Source organism: Numenius arquata, chromosome 20 (genome assembly GCF_964106895.1).
Source record: "Numenius arquata chromosome 20, bNumArq3.hap1.1, whole genome shotgun sequence".
Classification (NCBI taxonomy): Eukaryota; Metazoa; Chordata; class Aves; order Charadriiformes; family Scolopacidae; genus Numenius; species Numenius arquata.
This window is the reverse complement of record NC_133595.1, coordinates 6,151,978-6,175,897: the sequence shown is the minus strand read 5'-3', so window position 1 is coordinate 6,175,897 and position 23,920 is coordinate 6,151,978. Positions and strand designations below refer to the sequence as shown.

At 39.9% G+C, this 23,920-nt stretch overlaps 2 protein-coding genes across 3 annotated transcripts; both read left to right on the top strand.

Annotated features, from left to right (window-relative positions):
• The first annotated feature begins 74 nt into the window (after positions 1-74).
• On the top strand, positions 75-14,694 carry SDF4 (stromal cell derived factor 4). Of its 2 annotated transcripts, none has more exons than XM_074161558.1 (7): positions 75-372; positions 2,083-2,448; positions 5,334-5,470; positions 5,936-6,049; positions 9,713-9,871; positions 11,005-11,180; positions 12,740-14,694. In XM_074161558.1, exons 2-7 carry the CDS (start codon positions 2,141-2,143, stop codon positions 12,914-12,916), a joined length of 1,071 nt encoding a protein of 356 aa, XP_074017659.1. In that variant the 5' UTR covers positions 75-372; positions 2,083-2,140; the 3' UTR covers positions 12,917-14,694. The 2 variants fall into 2 exon arrangements, with proteins under 2 accessions (XP_074017659.1, XP_074017658.1); XM_074161557.1 differs by lacking the exon at positions 75-372 and adding an exon at positions 524-728.
• A 3,021-nt stretch (positions 14,695-17,715) lies between these two features.
• On the top strand, positions 17,716-23,352 carry TNFRSF4 (TNF receptor superfamily member 4). The gene is given in 7 exon segments (XM_074161555.1): positions 17,716-17,968; positions 20,391-20,513; positions 20,829-20,930; positions 21,361-21,427; positions 21,941-22,170; positions 22,461-22,577; positions 23,282-23,352. Coding segments are annotated over 7 exon segments (963 nt in total).
• The last annotated feature ends 568 nt before the right edge of the window (positions 23,353-23,920 follow it).

Below are 23,920 nucleotides of genomic sequence, written 5' to 3'. Positions count from 1 at the left end.
GGCGGCGCCTGGCGGCCGCCATCTTGCAAGCGGGCAGGCGAGGCTGAGGCGCAGCCATTTTGGTTCCGGGCGTTGTTCGGGGTGAGGGGAAGGGCGGTTTCTGTCCCGGCGGGCTGCGCTGCCGTTGGGGATGGATGCTGTGGTGCCGCCTCGCTGGGAGCTGGCAGTCTGGTGGAAGTAGTCGTGTGTTAGCTAGCTAGCTGCTGTTCTGGTTTCACACGGATTGCTGGCGGCGTTACGTGTTTTAAGGACTCCCGAGCAAAACAGACGAATAAGCACAAAGCTACAGATGTACGTATAGCCAGGAAAAGGGACCTGACAGGGAATTAAAAAGGTTCCGCGTGGAGGTGGTCTGCTTTATTATAAATTGAGGTAAGGAAGAACACGTAGGAAACTACGTTCAGATTTGTAGCACCCCGAGTTTCGCCTTCCCCTTTCCCCGCCCCTCGCCAACCGCCGGGCCCCGCTGTGAGGGAAAATGGCGGCCGCCAGCACAAGAGGGCGCGCTGTTGCCCTACTCCAAGATGGCGGCTGGCAGCCCCTCACGCACGCACTGCGTTCTGACGAACTTCCTCCGCCCGTACCTGTGGGACGGGAGCGGGCCCGGGGTCCTCCTCCTCTGAGGGGACCGCACGGGGAGCGAGGGGCAGTGGGGCCGAGGCGGGCCTCCCCGCCGCCTGTCACGGTTCTCCGAGGCTTCAGGGAAGAAGGGGCAGCCGGAGCTGTCGGTGAGTGCGTGTGGTCCAGCCTGGAGCAGGGTCGGGACCGTCACTGCCCCTTTAGGGGGCCTACAAGAAAGCTGGAGAGGGGCTTTTTACAAGGGTGTGTAGTGATAAGACAAGGGTTAATGGCTTCAAACTGAAAGAGGGTAGATTTACATTAGATGTTAAGAAATTCTTTGCTGTGAGGGTGGTGAAGCACTGGCCCAGGTTGCCCAGAGAAGCTGTGGCTGCCCCATCCCTGGAGGTGTCCGAGGCCAGGCTGGATGGTGCTTTGAGCAACCTGGTCTGGTGGGAGGTGTCCCTGCCCAGGGCATGGAGTTGGAATTAAATGGTCTTTAAGATCCTTACGAATCTAAACCATTCTCTGATTTGAGTCGGGCCGGGCTCCCCCTCTCTGTCGGTGGTTGTTTCTCTATGCCGCGGGTACTCCCTTCCCAAGGCTCTGCTGTGCCTCACAGAACTGTAGAATCTGTGCTCCTCGATGCTGTGCCTGTTGGGCTGTGGTCCTTTCTCCTGTCCCCACAAGCTTGTTTGTGGCAGCTGTTTTCAAGCAGGTCATGACAGGTCTGCCTCCAGGGTTGCTTTTCCTGCCGGCTGTTTCCTGTGTGTTGCCAGCTCCACTTTATGCGGTGGCATTTGTAATTGTATTTCCCTCAGTCATCTCTTCCCCAAAAGACCTTTATGTCTTTCAGCCTTTCTAAAGAGGGGGTCTGATGAGATCTCTGGTAAAGTGGAAGAAATTCTTTCCTTTGAGGGTGGTGAGGCCCTGGCCCAGGTTGCCCAGAGAAGCTGTGGCTGCCCCATCCCTGGAGGTGTCCAAGGCCGGGTTGGAGGGGGCTTTGAGCAACCTGGTCTGGTGGGAGGTGTCCCTGCCCAGGGCAGGGGGTGGGACTGGATGGTCTTGAAGGTCCCTTCCAGCCAAAACCATTCTGTGATCTGTTGTGTTGTCATAGCTGTTTCTGCAGCTTGCTGGGAAGTGCAGTGCCATGTGAGGGCCATTGCCACCGCTGAGCTTGGGCTGCATGATGGGACAGTAAGTTCTCTGTGCGCTGTGCTGGCTTCTCAGTGAATGTTTGGGTTTCAATTGTCAGGTCAGCTCATGCTATAACATCTGAAGGTTTTCAGAGCATAACTAGGCCATTTGAAGGATGTTGTCTTCCAAAGTTCTCTGACAGAGGTTACAATTGTGCAGACTGAAAACTGACACCGTTTAATTTCGTGTTGTGTATTTAACAGGCTTTTTTATTCTTTCATAGAAATACTTGTGTGTGTAGGTTCTTCTGAATTTTAGGAGATGTTTTATTAGTGACATAATATTCTAGAGTTTAATTTGCATGTGTTTTTTCCTTTTTGTTTTTAGATCGTTTAATCCCTTCACAGTAATTTAAACAGCTGATACTTTGAATAAGAAGGAAAAAATGATGTCAAGGCAGGCCTTTCTGTGCAGTTTGGGATCTCTGTATTTGTCCCTTCTGTTTGTATTTCTTCTAATGGATGTTTATGCAAGGCCTGCAAATAATTCAGCCCTCAAAGAAAAGCCAGCTGATAGTAAAGATGAGAATGAGATATTGCCCCCAGATCACTTGAATGGGGTCAAAATGGAGATGGATGGACATCTGAACAAAGAATTTCATCAAGAAGTTTTTCTAGGAAAAGATATGGAAGAGTTTGAGGAAGATTCAGAACCCAGAAAAAATAGGAAGAAGCTTATGGTCATCTTCTCAAAGTAAGTTATTGCCAAGAACAGTGCAGCCTCTTTCTCTGCTCTTCCGAGTAAAATTAGCATTTTTTTCTGTAATATTTAAAAATTGTAATGATGAGGGGGAAGCATCATATTATAAGCACTGTGTTCATGTTATTAAGGTACTAATATACCAGTATAAACCATTCTCAGGAGTGTTTTTCCCTTTTATAAAACACTTCTTGTGCTAGATAAGGTTTGTGTCAGCTAATAAACGATCAAGATGTCAGTAAACATAACGGAAATGGAAATCAAAATCAGTGCATGCTTTTAGACACTAGGTGGCAGAATTTACTTTAGTTGCATTTTTGCAGTGAAGAATCAATTTTATTAGAACAGTTTAAATTACATTGGTGCTATTAATGCTGATGGTGGCGTGAGGATGCACATATACTTGAGATAAAATGAGAAGGCTTGATGAAGCGCTTTTTTTCTGCAAACTTTTCATTAACAGGCAAAAAAAATAAGTTAATAGCATTGGATTTTTCTTCTGGTGTTCCCTTGAGTAAAAGGCAGCTAAAGCAAATAGGCAAACCAGGGTGCTTGTTTCATTTAGAGTAGGATCTTATTATTATGTCTACTATTCAGACCACTCACTTCTTTGGTAGGATATCTACAATTATTAACATGGTACTTAGAAGGTTTCATTTTCTTTATTGCTATGTGTTCATTGGAGAGATTCAGCAGGTGGTTAGTAACTTGTCATTCACAAATTGCAAACTCTGTTCTTTTCTGCCTGCTTCTTATGAAAGAGGTTGTTTTAAGAAGCTTAAAGCAATTGGATTCAAGATCAACTTCACTCAAATACTTAAAATTGCGTCCTGTCAGATGATCTGATTAGAAATGTAGAAAAGCATTCTGAGGAATGCGGTTGCTTTCTAGAGATACTCTTAAAGGTTGATGAAAAGAGAAATACTATGAACTTCTGTGAGAGGCTTGTAAGTCACAGGCTTCCAGCTGCTTTGGAAATATTTTCTTTGAAGACACAAAGAAAACACACAATGTGTTTTTAATTAATGACAGACGAGATTCTGTGGTGTGTCAGTATGATATAAAGTAGACAGTTCAAAGCATACATTATTGTCTACTGAAAATAAAGCTGAAACATGGAAGTAAAGCTCCCCAAACCATGTTTTTTTCTAGGAGGGCAAGCTATCTGTGACTGAAAGAACAAGTGGTATTTCATAGTTCTGTATTTCAGTTTCTGAAGTCACTATTTACTGGGAGGACAAGCCTAACTTGTCTACAGAAGAGTTTTTTTACAAGTTAACCAGTACTTCCGCTTTTCCCTGTGAAATTGGGGCATGCTGCAGAAAATCCTGGGTGAACTTACTTGACATCCTTTCTTCTTGTACTTCTCCTGATTGCCAAAAAACACTTACTGTAGTCTCCATTTAAATAGTTAAAATTAGCCTGGAATCTATAAAAAATTCTTTTGCTGTATGGTGTAGTTTAGCTTGTGTAGGTGGGTGTTGATGGGAGGGAAGAAGGAAGGATATTGAAAGCAATCAAATGTGTTTATGGTGTTTATTGCCTTAGATAGTAACTTTGTGGCAGGACCGTATCATATTTCATACAGTTGTAAATATTCTTCTGAAAAGCAGAAGTGCTGTTTATGGACCCTGAAAGGATTTCAGCTCACCTGGTACGGTGGGTGCCTGCTAGTTCTTGAAAAGCTGAGCCATTGGAGACTTCTTGTGAACTATGGTAGCAGCACAAAGGTGTACTTTTCCTGAGCTAAAAGAGCAATAAATGGGATGTTTGTTACCTTTCTCTTTAGTTACAATGTGATTTAGGTGGAAAGTACGCCTTGGATGTAGTAAGTTTGATAGCTTTGATCTAAGGAAACTAGAATGTTAAATGTTGAGGGGAAAATGATTTGTTTCCCTTCTCATTTTTGATAGTACCTGTTCCTTCTCAAAACCCACATTTGTTCACCTGGTAAGTGCAAGGTGGCAGGAGGGGAACATGACCATTTTACTGGTCTTGCCATTGTTACTGAAAAGTTGCGAATGCTGAGCCCGTGCATATGTATGTGGAAAGACATGATATGATATTTAAAACCACTAATACTGCATTTATTAATACAGCCAAGTGTTGTAGAAGATTAGGTGCTAGGGTTGTTATTTGGCTTAAGCTTTTAACATTTAGTTGACATTTAAAGGCAAATCACATATTTAATAACTTGAGTTTCAATAACACTTCAGTCGTGTTACAAACAGATAAAAAAGCCAAAGTCAAGCTGGGGTTTTTTGTTGTGTTTTTTTTGTTGTTGTTGCTTTTTTTAAATTCAGCAAGAGTGGGTTTGGTATGCTTTAAATAGAAGCTTGCCTTCTAGATGCTAATGATGCCTTTTCAGTTTGAAATATTGTTATATCTGTTTTGAATAGATACTTAGTGATATGCTCAAAAAACCCTTAAAGTCGCATATTATTGTTTTTTGTATTTTTTCTTCAACTGTAATTTTTATATTAACTTCTTTTTAATGAAATAAGCATTAATGGAATTGATGGTGTGGCAGTGTATCTTAATACAATAAAGCAGTATTGGCAGTACGTTATGGAGAACAGTGGATTGTCAAATTGGAAGTTCAATGATAATTTCAGGCAGGTGGAAAAAGCTTGGATCTGTAGCTCAATAGTTCGATGCACTGAGGACAGGCATATCCTTTGACAAAGCAAAGTGAGCCCGATAACTCAGAAACCTAATGGGGAACAAATGTATGTGCAGAACTTTTAAATGTGTTCAGAATTAAAAACCATCAGCTATAATGTGTTAACTGGGATCAAGGTATTCCAGGTCCAGAGATTAAGGTATCAAAACCTTCCCCCAGTCCCCAAATCTAAATCTTGTTTGCTATCCATCCATAGGGTGGATATAAATAATGATAAGAAAATAAGTGCAAAAGAGATGCAGCGCTGGATCATGGAAAAGACGGACGAACATTTTCAGGAAGCTGTGGAAGAGAATAAAATGCACTTCCGAGCTGTGGACCCTGATGGTGATGGTAAGATGAATGATTCCTTCCTCTCCTGATGGCATCTTAAGGCAGTTGGTAGTAGCCAAACCTACGGGCTGCTCTTCAGATCCACTGTGATAAAATCCAAGTCCCTTTGCACTGCATGTAATTACAGTGTAATCACAGTTTTGATCCATACAGAAGACAATAGAACAAATAATTGATGTGCTCCAGTCAGCATTGTAGTTCTGTGTTGACTACTATGTTATTTCACTTGTGGTCATAAGAAATTGTAACAAGTGGCTCTGGCAGGGATGGGATGAGGACGGTGACGTAAAGACGTTATTTTAAGACATAAAAGTGAATCAAGTGATAGTTTTCATATTGCCATTCGTAAAGCTTAGCATGATGGTTACAGCACTGAATCGAAAACTTACTGTTCTAAGTAATGAGACCAAAAGTTCGTCATTTAAGCATACTATGTCATGTCTGAGATACAGCTCTTTCTTACAGGCCATGTGTCCTGGGATGAATATAAAATTAAATTTTTGGCAAGTAAGGGCTTTAATGAAAAGGAGATCGCAGAGAAGATAAAAAACAATGAAGAGCTGAAAATAGATGAAGAAAGTAAGTGCAGATCATTGGTGTGCGTCAGTTTTTCTCTGTACTAAAACCTGAATGTCAAAGCTGTTCTTAATATGAGATGAATGTTTTAGTAGTTGTTCTGCTTCTACACAGATGTAGAATATGTAAGTCCTAAGACAGAAATACTGGATTTCTTTCCAATGCAGATCTGCCTTCCTAGCACTCTTGATGTGGATATTAAACAGTGAAAAATCTCAGTTGCTTATTTGTTACTGCCTATTTGAGTAGTTTTCGTTTATTTCTGTTTAACAGTCTGCTGAAATTTGTCAGACCTGTGTTGTCTGTGGACCACTGTATTGTTAATGTGGGAACCGGGTCCCCTGTTGCCCCAAAAGAAAGGGAGCTGCTTTACACGATTTCTGTTCTAAAATTAGGGAGGGCTGCATGTGGTACCAAACAGTGCTGTGTTTAAATAGGTGTGTGCTCAGGCACTGCTGAGCCTATGGGAAGTTAATAGCAGAAGGTTGCCAAACAGTTGTTTCATCTGAGCTGTCTATAGAGACGGATTGATTCTTTAGGTTAGTGAGACTAATCATTTCTTCCTTGTTACTTTTGAAACTTTCATTTAAATCTGGCTCGGTAGAGACATGGCAACTCTGAAGAGAGTAATCTCCCCACTCTCCCCCATCTAAAAGTGTTTAAATTTACTGTTAAGTAAAACATGAAGCCTTAGCCTTTCCTTGCAGGAATTAGTCATTTAAAAGCGGGTTATGTTATATTTTCCATATATCAAAAAGCAACTAAAATGCAAATAGGCCTTTGAATTTTATGGCAGGGAAAACACCTGTGCAGCATGTTCTATGGCAGTGTGGTTAACTACAGTTTACAGGAATGTTCATCAGATAAGATTTGCTGAATAAGGGAAGTGTGTACATAATCATTTTTCTGCCTAGGTGACAAGCCTTGTTTGGGAAAATCAAATTAGTTATCTACCACTTCCTGAAGATGAGAGGCAAAACCTATTTTCATACTCTAGTGCAGTGTAAAAGTATTCTTTTTCGGTCTGTATAATAAATAACTGAATGTGTGGATCTTAAGGCATGTTCTGAGTCTTGCGCAGAAGCACACTACAGTTTGGGTGCCAGGCCAAAACTAGGGATGCAACTTTATGTAACTTGTGCAGATAATGACAGTTTCAACTAATGGCTGACAGTTGAGTTTCATTTAAGAGTGAGTAAGAAAGGTGGGGAAAAGGATCGACTTGTGACTTCTAACATGTGGGGTTGGCTATAGTGGAAAACCATAAGCCAGTGATTTGATTATTCTGTGTTTACTTGTGCCCTTGATAAAACTAGAATTTGCCGTTTACAAACTTGCCCTAAGATGCATATTAAGACTGTGAAGGATTCTTTGCTCTTCACAAAAAAAACATTACGTAACTTTTAATTGCAATTAGCAGTTCCAAAAATGTAGATGTGACCGTTGGCTTTGGTTTTTTTCCCTTGTAACTCAACAACCAAAAGCATGCAGGAGCTATTTAAGACAGTTTATTAAATTTAAAAAAAAAAAAAGTTTATCTGACGACTATAGTCCTTCAGAGTGTTTTGAAAACTTGTGAAAAGCAAATGCTTCAGATTTGTGTTTGTTAGTATATTTTGCAGATAGCAGGGTGTGCTACAGTCAGTATTTTTTCCAGTGTGTCATTTAGAAAATGCCTACACCAGAAAACGATTGCTCTACACAGGTATTTTTTTCCTGTTTGGTTATCTTCAGCACCACTAGGTGCACATGATATTCACCTTGTGTGTTGCAGGGTGGTTTTTCTTCAAATCAGATGCATGGTTTTAGTGGAAACTCATATACAAATTATGATTCTCAGTTGAGTTTAGGAGAAACTCACTTTAAAAGTGCTTGTCTGAATGATGTAAGATTAAATGAAAGAAGATGAAATGAAAGAAGTAAAAATGTAAATGTTTTTGGTACTGGTGTATCTACTTGTATGCGTGTACTTTAGCTTGCATTTGCTGCTTGCAGCAAAAATATTTCCTTTTATTATTAAATTAAAGTGATAACTAAAGCATATGCAGCTTCGGTTTGAAGTCAGTGTGTTTTCTGGTGCAGAATAGACAAAGGAGCGAAAAGGAGTAATAAGTATCTGCATCCTTAAGTAACTGAAAACTAAGTGCATTTCTTGGTGCTTGACTTAGCATCTGTCCTTGATGTTTCCAGACTTTCTTTTGCAGAGCTACCCTCTTCAATTTCTCGTAGTGCCAACAAATCACATTTTTAGGCTGATGTATCAGAATCTAAGGATATAGGATCTTTCAGGGTGGGTGATCCTTTTAAATGTTGAGCCTTTGATGGGGTAAAGAAGAAGGGAGGAGCAGAAGCAGAGCAGAAGTCTCTTCATAGCTTTCCTACTCCTCTGCTTTATGGTTTGGCTCTACACTGCCTTTTCAGTCAGATGCTTTGTTAAGAGCAGCTGTCTGTTCAAATATGTTGTTGATTGCTGTAAAAACTAGGCTTCGATTTTTCTTTTTTATAATTTGTTTAATGCCATTCTTAAGCTTAATTCATACATGTAATTTTGTGGAGAGTGAGGGTGCTGTCTGGAATTGCAGTGTGGCTGGAGAAAAACCTCTGCACTTAAAATTGTGTGCAGATGCATAATGCAATCACCACTTTGGGGTAGGTCGCTGTACCATTTTGTTAACTCAAATCCTGTGATCTTGAACATGCCTAAAAAGAGTTCAGACCAAGAACACAACTCGTTTTGGTTTAGGTAACGTTGTATTAAGAAATGCCAAGTTGAAATAAGCAAAGTTGTATCATAACATTGGAGTAATAAAATGTGTCCCTTTGATGCTTGAAACAGCTGTGTTGGCAAAGAATATTTTCTTACCTGTGGTAAACTTCAGTGCTGTAGAGTAGAATAAACCTACTTGGTGCTGGTAGTTTAAAGCACTCATACAATGGTGCTTCACAGATCAGAAGCGTCTTTCTAGACTTAATTATAGTCTTATTTGGTCTTAGAAGAAAACATGCTCAAGGTTAAAGGGTTTGTTGTTCTATGGTTATTATTTCAATAGGAAAAGAATTGGTTGACGTCTTCCTTTCTTGTAGCTATTAACCAGGTGTGTGATGTCACAATTGCAATAATGGAGATAGTGAATCTGAAGGATATTCTTAATTTGAAGAATGTTTTGGCTGTTTCAGTGCGCAGGACTGGTTTGAAGTAGGAAACAAAAATGATTAATTCAGAAGAAAGATACTACTGGTATTCAGGAAAATGAAAGGTTTCTGTAGGTAGTGGGCTTCAAAATCTGAAAATAAGACAGGAGAAAAACAAGTAGTGCACAAAGTTGGATTATTCATACCTCCTACTACAAGCAGCTACGGTATGACAATACTTTTCACTTGATATGTTGAAGTTTTGATACAAGTGTAGCTAATTCTTTATTTTCATCTCCTAATTTTAGTTCAGTTGTTTGGTTAAAGGATCTTTCCTAGTGTTTCAGCACAAACTAGATGACACCAATTGCTCTTCATTTCCCTTAAGCACCTGCTTTCCCTGGGAGTTGAACTGTAAAATAAGTGATTCATAGGTCATCCTTGTTTAAACAATTGAGTAACAGGGGAAGGTATATTTTATGAACTTTAAATAGAATGAACATGATAGCTTAAATCTTTTTCTTAAATGTCTAGCCCAGGAAGTTTTAGATAACCTGAAGGATCGATGGTACCAAGCTGACAACCCACCTCCTGATCTGTTGTTGAATGAAGAAGAATTTTTGTCCTTTCTTCATCCAGAGCATAGTAGGGGAATGCTGAAGTTCATGGTGAAAGAAATCATCCGAGATTTGGGTATGCCATTTTAAGACGTGTTTCTTGGGAGTTGTTTACTTGCAAACCATTTTATTTGGTAGATGTTGTTAGGTGACTGCACTGTCGTGGATCAGTATGAAATTTTGACACATCTTGTTTGCTCTGTTTTCCACGTTTTCCACGTGATGAGTAAGGAAAACAAACTGCTAGCAAAAATGCTGGCATCTCTGGAGTTGTCTGTGCATCTCTTAAGACTAAATTTAGTCTCTGGTTGTTAAAGAACAGCACAATATTATATGTTAGAAAGATACTCTAAGTACTTCATACAAAAAAGATCAGCTGACGCTACTTCACACTGAAGTGCTGCTGCATTGTAGGGTCATTGTAGAAATAATAGAAAAGGTTTGATGAATAGTAAAATATTATAAAATACATTGGTATGAATGTTGCGTGAGAAGGGCATTAATTGCCTGGTACTTCCCCAGGACAGCAACCATTTAAGAATGGTGACGTACAGTCATGGAAGTGGAAATAAATGGTTGAGGTTTCTAAGAAAATAATAATATTTTTTTTAAAAATTCGTAAGTATTGGAACCGTATGGGTTTTTTTTTCTATTGAGTCAATAGTGGTGCATATTTAAAACTGCTACAACACCTGGATTTTAAAAAAAAAAAAAAACCAACTATGACTTTGGTAGTTGTAAGCTTAATAAATATGAAGAGTTTCCAGTGATACTTGAGTGTGACACGCACAGACAGAACAACTCCAGCACACAGTCTTTTATGAGGGTTAATTTACCTGAATGCTAATACAAGGGAGACTGGATACAGCTGTAAGAAAATTGCTGTTGCAGTAGATTGTTGAAAAAATTAAAAAAAAAGCCCATCTTGACACCTGATGTGTCCTTCAGGTCCAGTAAAATTCTTTTTGTTCAGTATATTGATGAATGTCTGTTTTTTAGCCTTCTAAAACATTGTCTGTGTACCCTAATACCAAGAGGTTTTGGCTAACCAAAGATATAAATGGTAACTGTTCTTCTCTGCTAGAGTCAGGATTGTGGACTGCTGAAACCAGATGGACTGTACCAATGACATCTCTGACACGAAGGAATTTCTCATTTTTAATGAGCATTAAGCAAATACTTCTCAGTTACTGTGTACTTCTGTTGTAGATCAAGACGGAGATAAGAAACTTACCCTGTCAGAGTTCATTTCATTACCTGTTGGTACTGTAGAGAACCAGCAAGCTCAAGATATTGATGATGACTGGGTAAAAGACAGAAGGAAGGAATTTGAGGAGGTCATCGATGCTAACCACGATGGCATCGTCACAATGGAAGAGCTGGAGGTAAGTCTTCCTCAGATAGTTAGTTCCAGCGTTTTTAAAACCAAGAGTTGGTTTTTAAATACAGGATTGAAACTACTTTAGAGAATATGAAGTCCAAAAATATTTGAATTAATGGTACAATGTGTCTATTTTACAAAACTTTGGAACATAGTATTGCTCTGTACTGCTTGGAGATAGTGTTGTTATGCTTTTTGTTAAAGAGGAGGGGGAGTTTTCCTTGCATAACTGTTATTCATAGGTATGTTTTTGCTTTTTTTTTTTTTGTCACATAGACACTTGTATGGATATGGAGTGCATGAAAGCAAGTCACAGACTGCATTAGCTGCACTTGTTAATGGGACAATGAGTCATACTTTCAGTTGCAAAGAGAGTAACTGGCAACCTAGATATTCATTTAAAATAAACCAAAAAAACCCCAACGACCAACAAACCCCAGGGCCCCAATAGCCTAGAAAATAGCAGAGATCTGTTGTCTTTTGGGGTGTTTTTCTTTTTAAAAAAACCCAAATACTTCTTTTCAAGTGTGGATTCTAGTTTGTGGCCTTTTTGGCCTTTGGTTTGAGAAGTAAGGCTTTCTTCTAATAATTCTGTCTGCAGAAGGGTCAAACAAACGTAAAATATTTTGCACCCTACAGTTGTGACTGTTTTGTGGCCCATGCAAGAGGCTTGTGGTTCATTTTTTTTGCTTTCTGGGTATAAGAATACACTTTGTCAAGCAGAGTTCAAACTGCAGCATAGGCAGTGCGACAGGAGAACCTCTAAAACGTTGGCCTTTTCCCTGAGTCAGTATGCAAGTATGTGGGCATGAACGGTAGCAATAGTATGGATAAACAGTTCTGTTGTGACATAGACAATGTTAATAGCTTTTTTACTGAGAATTTTCTTTTATAAAAATAGCCATTTTCTTTGTGAAGTCTTTGTATACATACACACACATAGATGCACACACGTATATATCTTCTGGGAAGAAATTGAAGGTAATCTTGAGTCTTCTACATCATGAACTAAAGTGCACTGCTTGAAATCTTTTAATCTATTTCAAGTTAGGTGAAGGAGCAAAAGGCTTTGTTTCTGAGACTTCTGACCTCTCTAATGTCTGTCTGGTGGTTTAAAAGGGAACAAGAACGTTCTAAATTGAACTTGTTATAAAAAGATTATCTCCAGAAACAAGAAAAAATTAGGTCGTACAGATTGCTACTGTACCATTGATATTTCTTCATTGCATTGATATTTCTTCACAAAACCCACCAGATTTGATAGTCACTTTAGTTTGCAACCAAAATGTCCAAAATATTTCTATTGTAGACACTGGCATAAGCTGAGAAAATCTGGATTTATGTTGGAACAGCCAAGGAGGCAGTGAATGGAAAAGTAGCTAGGAGATACATGTAAGCCTGTTAAAAAGATGTGGTAACTGCTTTTTCCATGACTTATTTTCACTTTGGGATGGCTTATTTTGGTTTTATAATTGCTGAAGCTTACACGGAGCTAAGGTTCATATTTCTGATGTGTAGAAATGTGTGCTTAGTGATTGAAAATTATTTTCTTACTTGTTTTAGGAATATATGGATCCTATGAATGAATACAATGCTCTAAATGAAGCAAAGCAAATGATAGCAGTAGCAGATGAAAATCAAAACCATCACTTGGAGCTGGAGGAGATTCTGAAATACAGTGAATACTTCACGGGCAGCAAGCTTATGGACTATGCACGGAATGTCCATGAGGAGTTCTGATCCTGCTCGCTTTTCCAGAGCTCTCAAGCACTTTCTTGCTTTAAAAAAAAAAAAAAAAAAAAAAAGAAAAGAAAAAAAATCCAACCCCTAAACAGACAGTTACTTTGCTGCTATCTGTTATATGCCTACAGTGTGTTGTCCTAGATTAAAAACAACTTCCGTCCATACATAAGATTTACAGCTCTGTTGCCTTCGGTATAAGGGGGAAAAAAAAAAGGTCCATAAATAAGGGGGCATGTACTGGACTACATCAGTTTGCCCTGGTTTGTACAGTTAGTCCAGCTGAAATTTCAGCTGCTTTTGGCCAATCATATTTGGTGGAGGCTTCTTAATTATTTAACTCTTCTTGTTGCCCCCATAGCTGCTGATCCAGGGAAATCACAAATAATACTGAAAGATGTTTGCTTTCGTAAAGGGGATTGTGGTTCAAATACGTGTGTTCTGACCTCAGGAGAATATCCCTGCATAGACTGATTGGCTAAATCTTCCAGTATTTTTCTCAATGCGTCTCGACCTACTTATATATTGTTGAGAATTAAATGCAAGTTCTTTCTCCATCGCTGAACTATCTTTAGGAGCTGTGGGAAAGAACTTCTGCATGTACTTTAAAAGAAAAACTGGTTATAGTGTGACAGGTTTTGTGTTTGCACTGGGAATGTGAGCGACTTAAGACATCGCTTATGTCTTAAAAAAAATCAAATTTCATCCTAAAATGAAACAATGGGGAAGGTTTCTTTGTGGACTTCAAGACGTTGGAGACAGCAGTGTGATTCACCTAGAGGTGTGATTACTACTTAACTAAAATTCATTGTTAAAACTAGTTTAATTACTTGCCTCTGTGCACATTAATGGTGCCCGTGAATTCATGAATGATGAAGCTGGGGGAAATACAGGCTTTGCTTTTGTACTGCTTTTGCTGGAGCAACGTACAGTCAGCACTTGGGAAGCTTTTTAATCAGTCTGGTTTTGGGTAATCTCTGAAAGCATCTTGCAACAGAAGGGTCATATCCACTACTGTCTAAAATAGAAAATTTATTTTTACTCTGGTTCCATCTTTACTGTAAAAACCCATCTTTCTGAAGGGTTGCCTGAAAATCCAAGTGAGATGTTATATTTGATTAAATTTATTCTCTTAATATAATGTAAATATAAGTATTGCTGTCTGGTTCTGTTCCAGTATTTCCTCTCTCCTTCTTATTTTTTTTTTGTTGTTTTTGTTAAATGGCTTGTGTCAGAGTCTTTTTATATACATATCTTTTTTTCCATTAAATATTTTTCTCCGTGCTTTGGAAATGTTGCTGTTTTTAGGTTTGTCAGTGAGTGGGGAAAAATTGAAACTCTTCAGAGGACAGACAAATTAAAATACGATTTTGAAAGAACTGTAAGGCATAAATTCAGTTGATAAACTTGTGTTAAAATGAGTTTAGAACGTCTGCCACATTAGTCAGCCCCCGCTCCCACCCCCTACCGACGCCCCACGTTTACTTTATTGCAGCGTGGGGAGATTTTAATATGGCTGGAATCTGGAGAATTTCAAAACAAAATCCTGTGTCTAAAAATGTGGTGCTTGGTGTGAAGTCATGGGTATAGCTGGTTTAGATTGGTTGGCAAAAGGTCTAGGTTTTGCTTTGCTGCTGTTTTAACTAAGGCTTCCTAAATATGCAACGAACTGCACTTTGAACTGACACAAAATTATACATGTAAACATGCGGGTTTGCAATGTGGTTGTTGGCAATTTAGTCAAGACAAAAGTTTTAGCAATAATAATTGATAATTGTATAAATGTCCTGACTGCATTCTTGTGTTATTCTCTAGTTGTTTGCACAATTTAGATACAAGTTCTGTCTTGTCACACCTGATGCGCAGAGAGCAAGTGCTGGTTTGCAGCGGGATGCTTGAGCAGCTGAAATATGAAGATGAAATTTGGGACTTTATCGTCAGCAGAGGCAAAGATTTGCATACACACTCTTAGTTTAATCTTCTGGTAATGTGAGCTTGGAACCCCTTGAAAAATACAAGATAACACAGTATTTAGCGACCGACTGCAAAAATGTTGAAGTACGTACTGTTGTTCCAGTATTTGCCTCAAAACTGATAAATCTGAAACTTGAGGAACAACTGCGAAAAGTTCATTTTTAATGTGTGCTTTGAGTTCTGCACCTTAATGTGTTTTGTTTTTCTCTGCCAGAAATCAGGATCACGTGTTAACTAACAGCTGTAAGGATAAAGTGGACTGCGTGGTGAGATTTGGAGGTACACGACATTATTCCTGTCTTGGAATTTTAGAAGTTCAAACTGTTCTAGTTTGTCCATAGACTTATTTATTTTTAAAAATTCTTCAAGTACTTTATATGCACTCAATCTTTCTTAAATTCTTGTAGGTCATTTCCTGTAGGAAATTCGTCTTACTTGCCTGTAATCCCTAAGGAATCTAGTGACTTTTTCTTTAAAGCCTTTTATTAAGCACTAGTTTCGAGTTCAGTGTTTGGTTGGTTGGTTTTTTGGATTGTTTTAATGTACACAAGCAATCTGCCTACTGTTAATAGGACTTGGTATCTGAGTGCTACTATCTCATGGACATGTTTTGTCTTTCCAGAATTCAAAAGCTTGTGTAGAATATCTAGGATAAGCATCTATAGTCAAAAATGATACATGTATATTACATAAAAGCAGAACAGGGCCTTATTTCTGACCCATAGCATGGCTCAACTCACCACCCTGGAGTTCCCCTCTCCTGCTACAACCAGAGTAGCTGCATCCAGGCTGATTTTGGGGAACAGCCTGTGATCCCCACAGCAAAGCCAAGCAGCATTTCGGAGAGGTTAATCTGCGTTGGTGAAAATCCAGCCAAGGAGTGTGCGAGATGTGAAATGCTGTGGGATAGTCGTGTTCTCTCCCTGTTTTATTTACTTGTATGATATTGCCACGTAAAGGAATCTGGCAGTATCAAACCTGGCAACACTGAAGGATGCCACATATAAAAGTTGAATTCTCAAGATGCTACATGAAGTTTGTGTGCTAACTGCTTTCATTAAAAGAGCATTTAATTTGTATTAAAGTATCCTTAACAAGAATACCAATATTTTGGGAGTTTTCAGTTTAAATGTATATATCAGAATTCTAATCTTACTTTGTTTGGGGGCATCACAGGAGTTTGCATTTTCAGTTTCTTAATGAATAATAATTGTCTTACTGAATATATAAAGTCTTCTACTGTTTGTGAAAGAGAATTGGGGGGGAAAAAATCTGGTTAAATATTGCTGAGGGAATGACTGAGTCATGAGGCAAAACACCACTTAAATGGCATTGAGTGTGATACTGCAGTGGGAAGAGATGTGGATATTTCCTGCGTGCAGGTACTGAGTGTGAAGGTGGTTGAAATTCAGCTGGTGTGATTTACTCGCTCTGTCAGGTTTGCTCCCTTTTGGAAAGAGTGGCTTTAAGGTATAACTTCTTTTCCGTAGCAGTTGTTTTCCAAAATGCTTGGAAAATAGGAGAAGTAGAAAAATGGTTACTGTTTTGCTTCACTTTTGTCTCCCCTTTCACTCCTAAACAATCTCAACAGAAATTTCAGGAAGAAATGAGAAGCAGCAGTTCTGGGTAAGTTACGCCAGGATATTGCTGTTCAATCCTCCCAAATACTGCAGGCTAATTGGGATTCCCAATGTAATTCTGTCCCAATCAAATCTCCGTTGCGTTTAGATGTTCATTGATTGTAGATCTGCCTTGTCTGGGAAGCCTGGCTCTGGTTTTTAACTAATGCAAATAAACCATCTTTGGTTACTGTAGGATGTCTTGTTTGCTTGGGCCTTTGCATAAGAGATGCTTAAGTCCCTTTGAACCAGAAGACCTAAAATTTACATCCTAGATCAGTAAGATCAAATTAGTAAAATTCTAATAGTGAGCCTGGAAAGTTAAACCCTGGTGTGACCACTTCTTTCTCTGCTCCAAATGCTTGTGTTAGGTGAGGGCAATGCCAGTGTGCTCTTCAGTCTCCTCCTTGCTGTGCTGTTGTTCTGTCTTCGTGACAGCTGGAAGGAGAAGCCTTCTGGGGGTTTGGATTCCAGAGTTAATGTGCTTCTGTACAACAAAATAGGCATCAAAAGCAGCTAGTACATGAACGTTGCATCCTTTGCTTTCCTTTGCTTCCAGCTGTGCTGGAGGCTTTGATTTCCAGGGGGGCAAATGGTAGTGGTAACACAAAGTCTCTATTTTGGATCTTACTTTTCTTCAATGGCAATGCAAGGGAGTCTGGTATTACGAGTCGAAATGGAGACTGCAGATGCTTCTCATCTGCAGCTTTTGCTAGGTCCTGAGGGCAGTATCAAGATGACTGCTGATTTGTGATTCCGCACTTTCCCTGTGAAGAGAAATGTATTAACAACGTTGTTTTTTATGCAGCAATAAAAGTCACGGGTCTACTGTTACCGTGAGACCAGGGGAGAGAATCTTTCTGTACTTTTCCTTTTAAGAAGCAAGCCTATGTGGGCTATGTTTCATTTTACCTATGGCTCTCATCCGTAAAGGTTTTCAGGGGTTGCCTCTGTATTGCTTTAATACTTTTCTTTACAATAACAAGGATCATCTCTTCTAGTTCTTCTGGCACTCAAGGCCTGTGCTGTAATACAATGTAGAGAGGTATGTACCTGGCTGGAGGCACTCTGTTTTAAGGCTACAAATAGAAATCTCTTCATAATGCTCTTCAGCATGCTGTCTTTCTGCCTATGAATATTTCAGTTGCGAACTGTAAAAAAATAGGTTTGTGGGGTGTGGAAAAAAAGGATGGGGGCGTGGAGCACATGATGGGACTTTCTCAGCAACTGACATATGTTCTGGTCACCAGCAGTTTAGAATCACTTCTCCAAGAGTTTGCCACCGTCAGGATTTTGCTGGGACAGTAGGGCTGCATTATGGTAGCTGTAGGTTTTTACTTGCATTTTTCTACTGCTTTGTTCTTGCTGCTGGCAGTCCCTATGAGCCATGGCTTAGTATTGAAATGCAAAGAACATCACTATCTTTTCCGTGAAAAGTGCTGCAAGGACTGTGCCCCTGGTAAGTAATTTTCACGAGATGTTGGTTATACTTTGCTCGATGTAATATCTATTAGTTAATAACCCACAGGTGGTAGAAAACAGCTCAATGGAATTATCATTCAATCGTAGGAAGCATAAAAGGGAGAAGAAGCATTTGATGAGGAGACTTTCCTATCAGTCTAGACCAACAAAGATTATTTCTATGATATACTAAATTTAGGAATCCTCTTTGAAAGAGCTACATGTTGTTTAATTTATTTTGTGTGGCTCAGCTTTCTTAACGTGTCGGTCTGGTACATTTTCATTGTGGGAATATCAGCTGAGAAAAGATAGTAACATTTATATTACTGTCCTTCACCTATCACATAAAGAAGCTCAGAAATTTTGCATAATACTGGAAAACTTTAGGTAATTAATTCTCTTTCTAAAGACAACAAGTTTTCTTCTGTAGCAAGGTTTGTACTACTGAAGACTTGGTGGTTTTTTTAAGGAAAAAGATCTGCTTGATTCATAGACAGAGATCAGCAAAGTGTAGCTTGACAGGAAATGTATTTGTTTCCTCCTTTCTTATTGTAGGAACTGATTTAGTCTGAATTCTGAGTTTTGTACACGTGTGGGTTTTTTTTTTCCCCAATCTGAATCTCTCTGAAGGCAATGCCATATTGAGAAGCATAAATGCAAAATATCAAGCCTCAAATACTTTAATAGCTGGGATTTCATTCACGTAGAAATGACTTAGTGATGAAGAGTAACAACAATTAACAGGTAATATTGCTGTTCAAGGGGCAATCCCCTTGTCAGAAGGGAGTATTTTTAGTACAGTCAATACTGATTGTACTAAAAAAAGGGTACATGTATGTATGTGCCTAGAGGGAGCGCAGATCGTGTCTGTAAATGCAGTTGCAACTTAAAATCTTGCGTATGGTTTTGTGCGCATCTTTCAGAATAGTTACTTTCTCTTTTCTTAAGTGATCTACACCAAATGGATGTGGAATGAACTGATGCAGTAGTATTACCTTCGAAGATGCTAGTTGGAATAAATTCAACCTTTCATCTAAGACTTGAGGCGATCTATTGCTTTATTCTCAAAACTATTTAAATCTGAGTGTTTCTGAACTCAATTTAAGGAAAGGCATATTTGTATGCAGATAAAGATCATCATCTCTAAAATTTTTTTTTCTTCCTTACTCTGAAACAACTTTTTTCAGTTTTTTTGCATTGTTAGCAAATCTGCTGCTATTGGGGAAACATTTCTTCATAGTCTCTTCCTGATTGCATAGATTGTAAAAATGTAGAAGTGTATATATTGTGGTCACTAAAAATCTCCCGTATTTTGCCACTGAGAGCACTTAATGAAATGCAGAGAAAATTGGAGTGAGCAAGAGACTTGATGCTCATTGTTCACCCACAGAATGGAAAATTGGAGAACCAAAATGAAAGAAACAAGTCTGTGAGATTTAAGCTCAGCTGTAAAAACCCTGGTTGTTAAAGCTGCCTCTCTAGTTCCTGCAGCCTGGGCTGTGTGGAGGGAAGCTGGGAGATAAAAGGAACATGTCTGACTCCAGGTAACTTGCTGTTTCAGTTTGGGCGAGTGGCTTTGCTCACAAACCTTGTCATCCTGGTGCATCAATCTGAACTTCTCTGGAAGCACTGTGTATTGTACTGGTTGGAGTATGTGGGTGCAAGTGTGCAGAGCTTGTTTCCAAACGCAGTGTGTGATGTACACATGCTGTTTGGAAGAGTAACAAATGCCCACGTTGGATCTTGTGCCGTGTCTCGCTGTTTGAGAAACAGAGCTGGTAACATCTTTGATGTTGCTGGGCGCCGATACAGATGCATATCAAAATCCAGCTGCATTCTTTCATGCCTAATGGGCTTTCAGAATGCCAACAGAAAGGTACTGCGAACGTTTATTTTTGGCTGCTTCACTAATGAATTTTCTGAAAAAAAAAAAATGCCTGTTGCCATCTTTTATACCTGTTTGGTGTTACTTTGGGTTGAATTGCACGATCTATCTCATAAGGGAAGGCAGGATCTGTCATAACGCCATTGTGTTACACCGGCGATCAGACCTGTTGCTGTGCTAAAAACCTGCTTTTTTTCCTAACTGATACTGGCTGCAAACTGTGCTGTCTAAACCGTATGAAAAGATGGTCTGGAGAAGTGGTATTTGGAATCCACTGGGAGAATCATTTGGGGCACTGCCTCAACTCTCAGCAAGTCATCAGGCCCCTACTAGCCGATTTTAGCTGCTTAATTTGCAGTGATGCTATGGGTCAAAACTTTTAGGGATTCTGCCATGTCTAAATCTGAATGTTTTCAGCCAGAGTTGTAAGTGGAACTGTTGCTATCTGGGTGCTCTTTCATTTTAATGTGTGAAAATTAAGAGGATTTTATTCTGATAACAATCAGTTCCTCCTTCTATGTGGTCTTTGTTTCAGGTGAGAGAATGAGAAGCCGCTGCACAGCAACAACAGACACAGTCTGTGCCCCCTGCCAAGACGAGTACTTTAATAGTGAGCACAACCACAGCTTCTGCAAGAGTTGTACGATCTGCGACACTAGTAAGTCAGCTGTATCGTGGGCATTTCTTGATAGGAATTTGGGAGGCAATCAGTGTTCATATCTTTGCGTGCTCCTCAAAGGCTGACAACCAAGTCCAAACACTGGGTTATCACTTCAGTAGCTGATATCTCCTGGTTGGTACTGATGGTAGAGCCTTCAGAGGGAAACAGGCTTGCACCGCCTGAAAACTGGTGTCTTCAGAATTGTTAATAAACTCTGCTCTCTGCGGTTGTTTCTACACACAACAGATAGGCACTGAGTAATTAATAATTTTCTTCTTGTTTCTCACTTGCCCTGGATTCTGTTGTTGCCAGTGAAGGGGAGCAAGGAAGTGAAGAAGTGTGAGAAGACCTCTGACAGAATTTGCATGTGTGCTGCAGGCTACATGCCAGATGCCGGCCATCCACTGCGAAGCGGTAAGTTAGGGATGTGTCAAACTGTCCAAACTCTTGCCTCTGCTTCAGGTGAGACGGTTGTTATTTCTTGTGTAAAAACTGTTGTTGTTTGTCTCACTGATGTCTCCACACAAGTGTTAATGGCAGGGTAGTTGTGCAAGCTGTTCTTCTGTGATACCTGAGCTGTCAGAAATCTTAATGCTCTCCTTGTTAATATCCATAATTAGCCAGTAAAGGAAACAGCAAACCTTGCCAGTTGCAGACTAAAATGAGCCTCTGAGCGTCTTGTGTTATTCTGACCCAATGACTATGGTTTTTAGAGGCTCTGTGAGTTTTGTTGGGTCTGTTCTATAAGCTGTACTAGTATAAACTATTAGTGTAATTCCTGTGTAGCTGTTACACAGTTATGTTGCTAACTGAACTCAAATTCCCCCTCTTTCTTTTTTTCCAGCGTGCTTACCATGTCCTGAAGGGTTTTATTCCACAGGAGGGAATGAAAACTGCCAACCTTGGACCAAGTACGTATCACTGATCATGTTCGGAGCAACATTTTGGGTTTATCTCGATAGCATTTGATGCCCAAATCAGGGTGCATAGAGTAAACCTGCAGTAGGTGCAATGAAACTGTGTTCCTCATGACTCTCAGGAGCCTTGAGCAGTCTGTGTACTGATTTGAAGCGTCCACCCTTTCTCTCTTCACCTATAGCAACAACAGTATTCTCAGCCTTTCGGTTTTTTAAAGGTCTGGATGTTTTGTTTCTGTAGCAAAAGGTTCCCATGCCAAATGCAGATGTGCTTCAAGGCTGTTAGGCACCCAGATGTGAAGAAAAACAGAATGTCAGGTTTTTTCCAGTAATAACTTTGATAAGCTTAGTTGTTCCTCACATAGCTGTAGAACCTAGGAAAGGTGAAGCCTGAGTTTGTAGTGATAAAAAAAGTATTGTAATATTCACTCATTTTTTCCATGGAGATTACATAGAGTCATAGTGCAACTGTTTGAAACACTGCACTAATTTATTTTCTGTCTGTAGCTGCAGCAGTCTTGGGAAAAATACCCTTCGACAAGGGACAAAAGCAGCCGATGCTGTTTGCAGCAACCATGTCACACAGCCAGCCACCTCTCAGAGTGCAACACCTGCTCTGAGTCTTTCCACCACTGACCGCAAGAATAATACGTCGACTGCAACGTTCTCACCATCCAGGCCCAGTGTGATTCCTTTCATTTGCACGGATACGAACAGCCCCACAGAGACTAACTGGGGTAAGGAGAGGGAATAACCAAGTCTAGTCTCTATTTACTAGAGCTGGTCAGTAATTTTCACCTGAAACTGATTTCATTGGGAATGAAATCACACTCATTCTCAGAAGCCATACCTGTATTTTACACAGTCTTTCAGTGAGACACACACCGGATTCCAGACTTCTTGCTTGCTATTGTGGTTCAGGGGTACTTCGGAGTTGTAGGTTCCTTCTTTTGAAGCTGGAAAGCCATGGGAACTCCAGCTAGAACCGTGCATCTTTTTTAGTGTATTCTTCTATTTTTCCTTCCAGGGTCTTTATCACTTATCCTTATTTGTCTGATATTGCTCATGGTGAGTGGAATGTCCATCCTCCTGTTGATTATCCAAGCAGCCAAAAAAGAGACCAAGAGGAAGAAAACCCGTCAAGGTGAGTTTCTTTTTATGGGTAAAAATGTACAGAAAGGAATAATTGGGGCCCTGTATTTGAACTGTGATAATTGTCTCAATCATTATGAGGGGTACCTAAGTAGCACAGTGTCATCTGCAGTTAATGCCAGTGATTTATCCTCTGTGTAGTCCTGATGCAGTGGAGGTCACAGTGTCTCAATTTTGCATTCTTACAGAGCACAGATTCCCCTACTTGTTGCCATGCAGAAGGATTCTCTCTCTAACTTTTAACTAGCTTTTTCCTCACTTATGCCCTGAAAAAATGATGTAATGATTTTGTGCAGGGAATTCTATTCAGTACAGAGAGGATCCAGAATCAAGTGTCTTTAAAAGAGCATATGGTGAACTTTTTTGCCTACATAGAAGTGAACTGTCTTGAAGCGTCACCTGCAAACACAGGAAATGTTTGACTGAGAAGAGCTGAACTCTATAGTGAAAATTAAGTGGCAGCTCTTGAATCAGCCCACAGCTGCTTCATGTTCCCTTGACAGAGCTACAGGAAAGTGTATTTTCACTGTTCCCTTAGTATTTCCTAGCACTGGCTGGAAAGGCCAGCACCGACCCAAATGTCATTCAAGTCTGTAGTCATCTGTGAAACTAGAAAAGTCCCTGGCTTCCCTTTTCCTGCCCTTTCTACTCTGTACAGTATTTTTTAATTTTTTATTATTATTCTCTGTCTTTCAGGAGCAGGGAGCTGTCGATTTCCTGTCCAGGAAGAACAAATTGACTCCAATTCTAGTCTCATCAAAAACTGACTCCCCATTACGTTACTGTTTCCTGCATTTCTGAGCCGATCGATTGTAACAAGTAATGTGACGGAGCACTCTGTGGCTGTGCGCGTGGATGTGTGTAACTGTTTAATTGCACTTCGGTTCCTTTGGGTCTCGTTGAGCGGCCCCTTTGGCATTAGGGCTCGTGGGAGTAGATGTTCTTGCTGGAATCATGTGGTTCTTTCTCTTTGGCAGATCCTGTGCGCAGCATCCCTGTTGCCAGGACTGAGTTGCTAATAGTCCTCTCTGCATTTCTAGCCAATTCTGTATGTAGTGATGGGCATGTCTTTGGGCTGAAGAAAGTGTCTGTGAAGCTGTAAGAGCTGATCATTGAGCAGACAGAAAAACAGGGAAGTCAAAAGACTTGCTTTACGGCTGAGTTTATGTCTTGGCTTACAGTTCTGAGCTGCTAAGCAGAGCATGTCTCTCTTTTCTCAGTGCAGGTATCTCCAGTGTTTCAGTCTAGTTCCTAAATGAACTCTCCTCGCTTTAGGTGGAGAATCTCCCCTGATGAACCAGCGTCCTTTGTACTTCCATTTTTTTTTAATGTTAT

What these genes read in the sequence shown, in the direction of transcription:
- SDF4 (XM_074161558.1), top strand. Translation starts at nt 2,141, where the DNA reads ATGATGTCAAGGCAGGCCTTTCTGTGCAGTTTGGGATCTCTGTATTTG. An exon ending in TGTGGACCCTGATGGTGATG is followed by an intron (nt 5,471 to 5,935) that starts GTAAGATGAATG and finishes TCTTTCTTACAG; the next exon opens with GCCATGTGTCCTGGGATGAA. An exon ending in GCTGAAAATAGATGAAGAAA is followed by an intron (nt 6,050 to 9,712) that starts GTAAGTGCAGAT and finishes TTAAATGTCTAG; the next exon opens with CCCAGGAAGTTTTAGATAAC.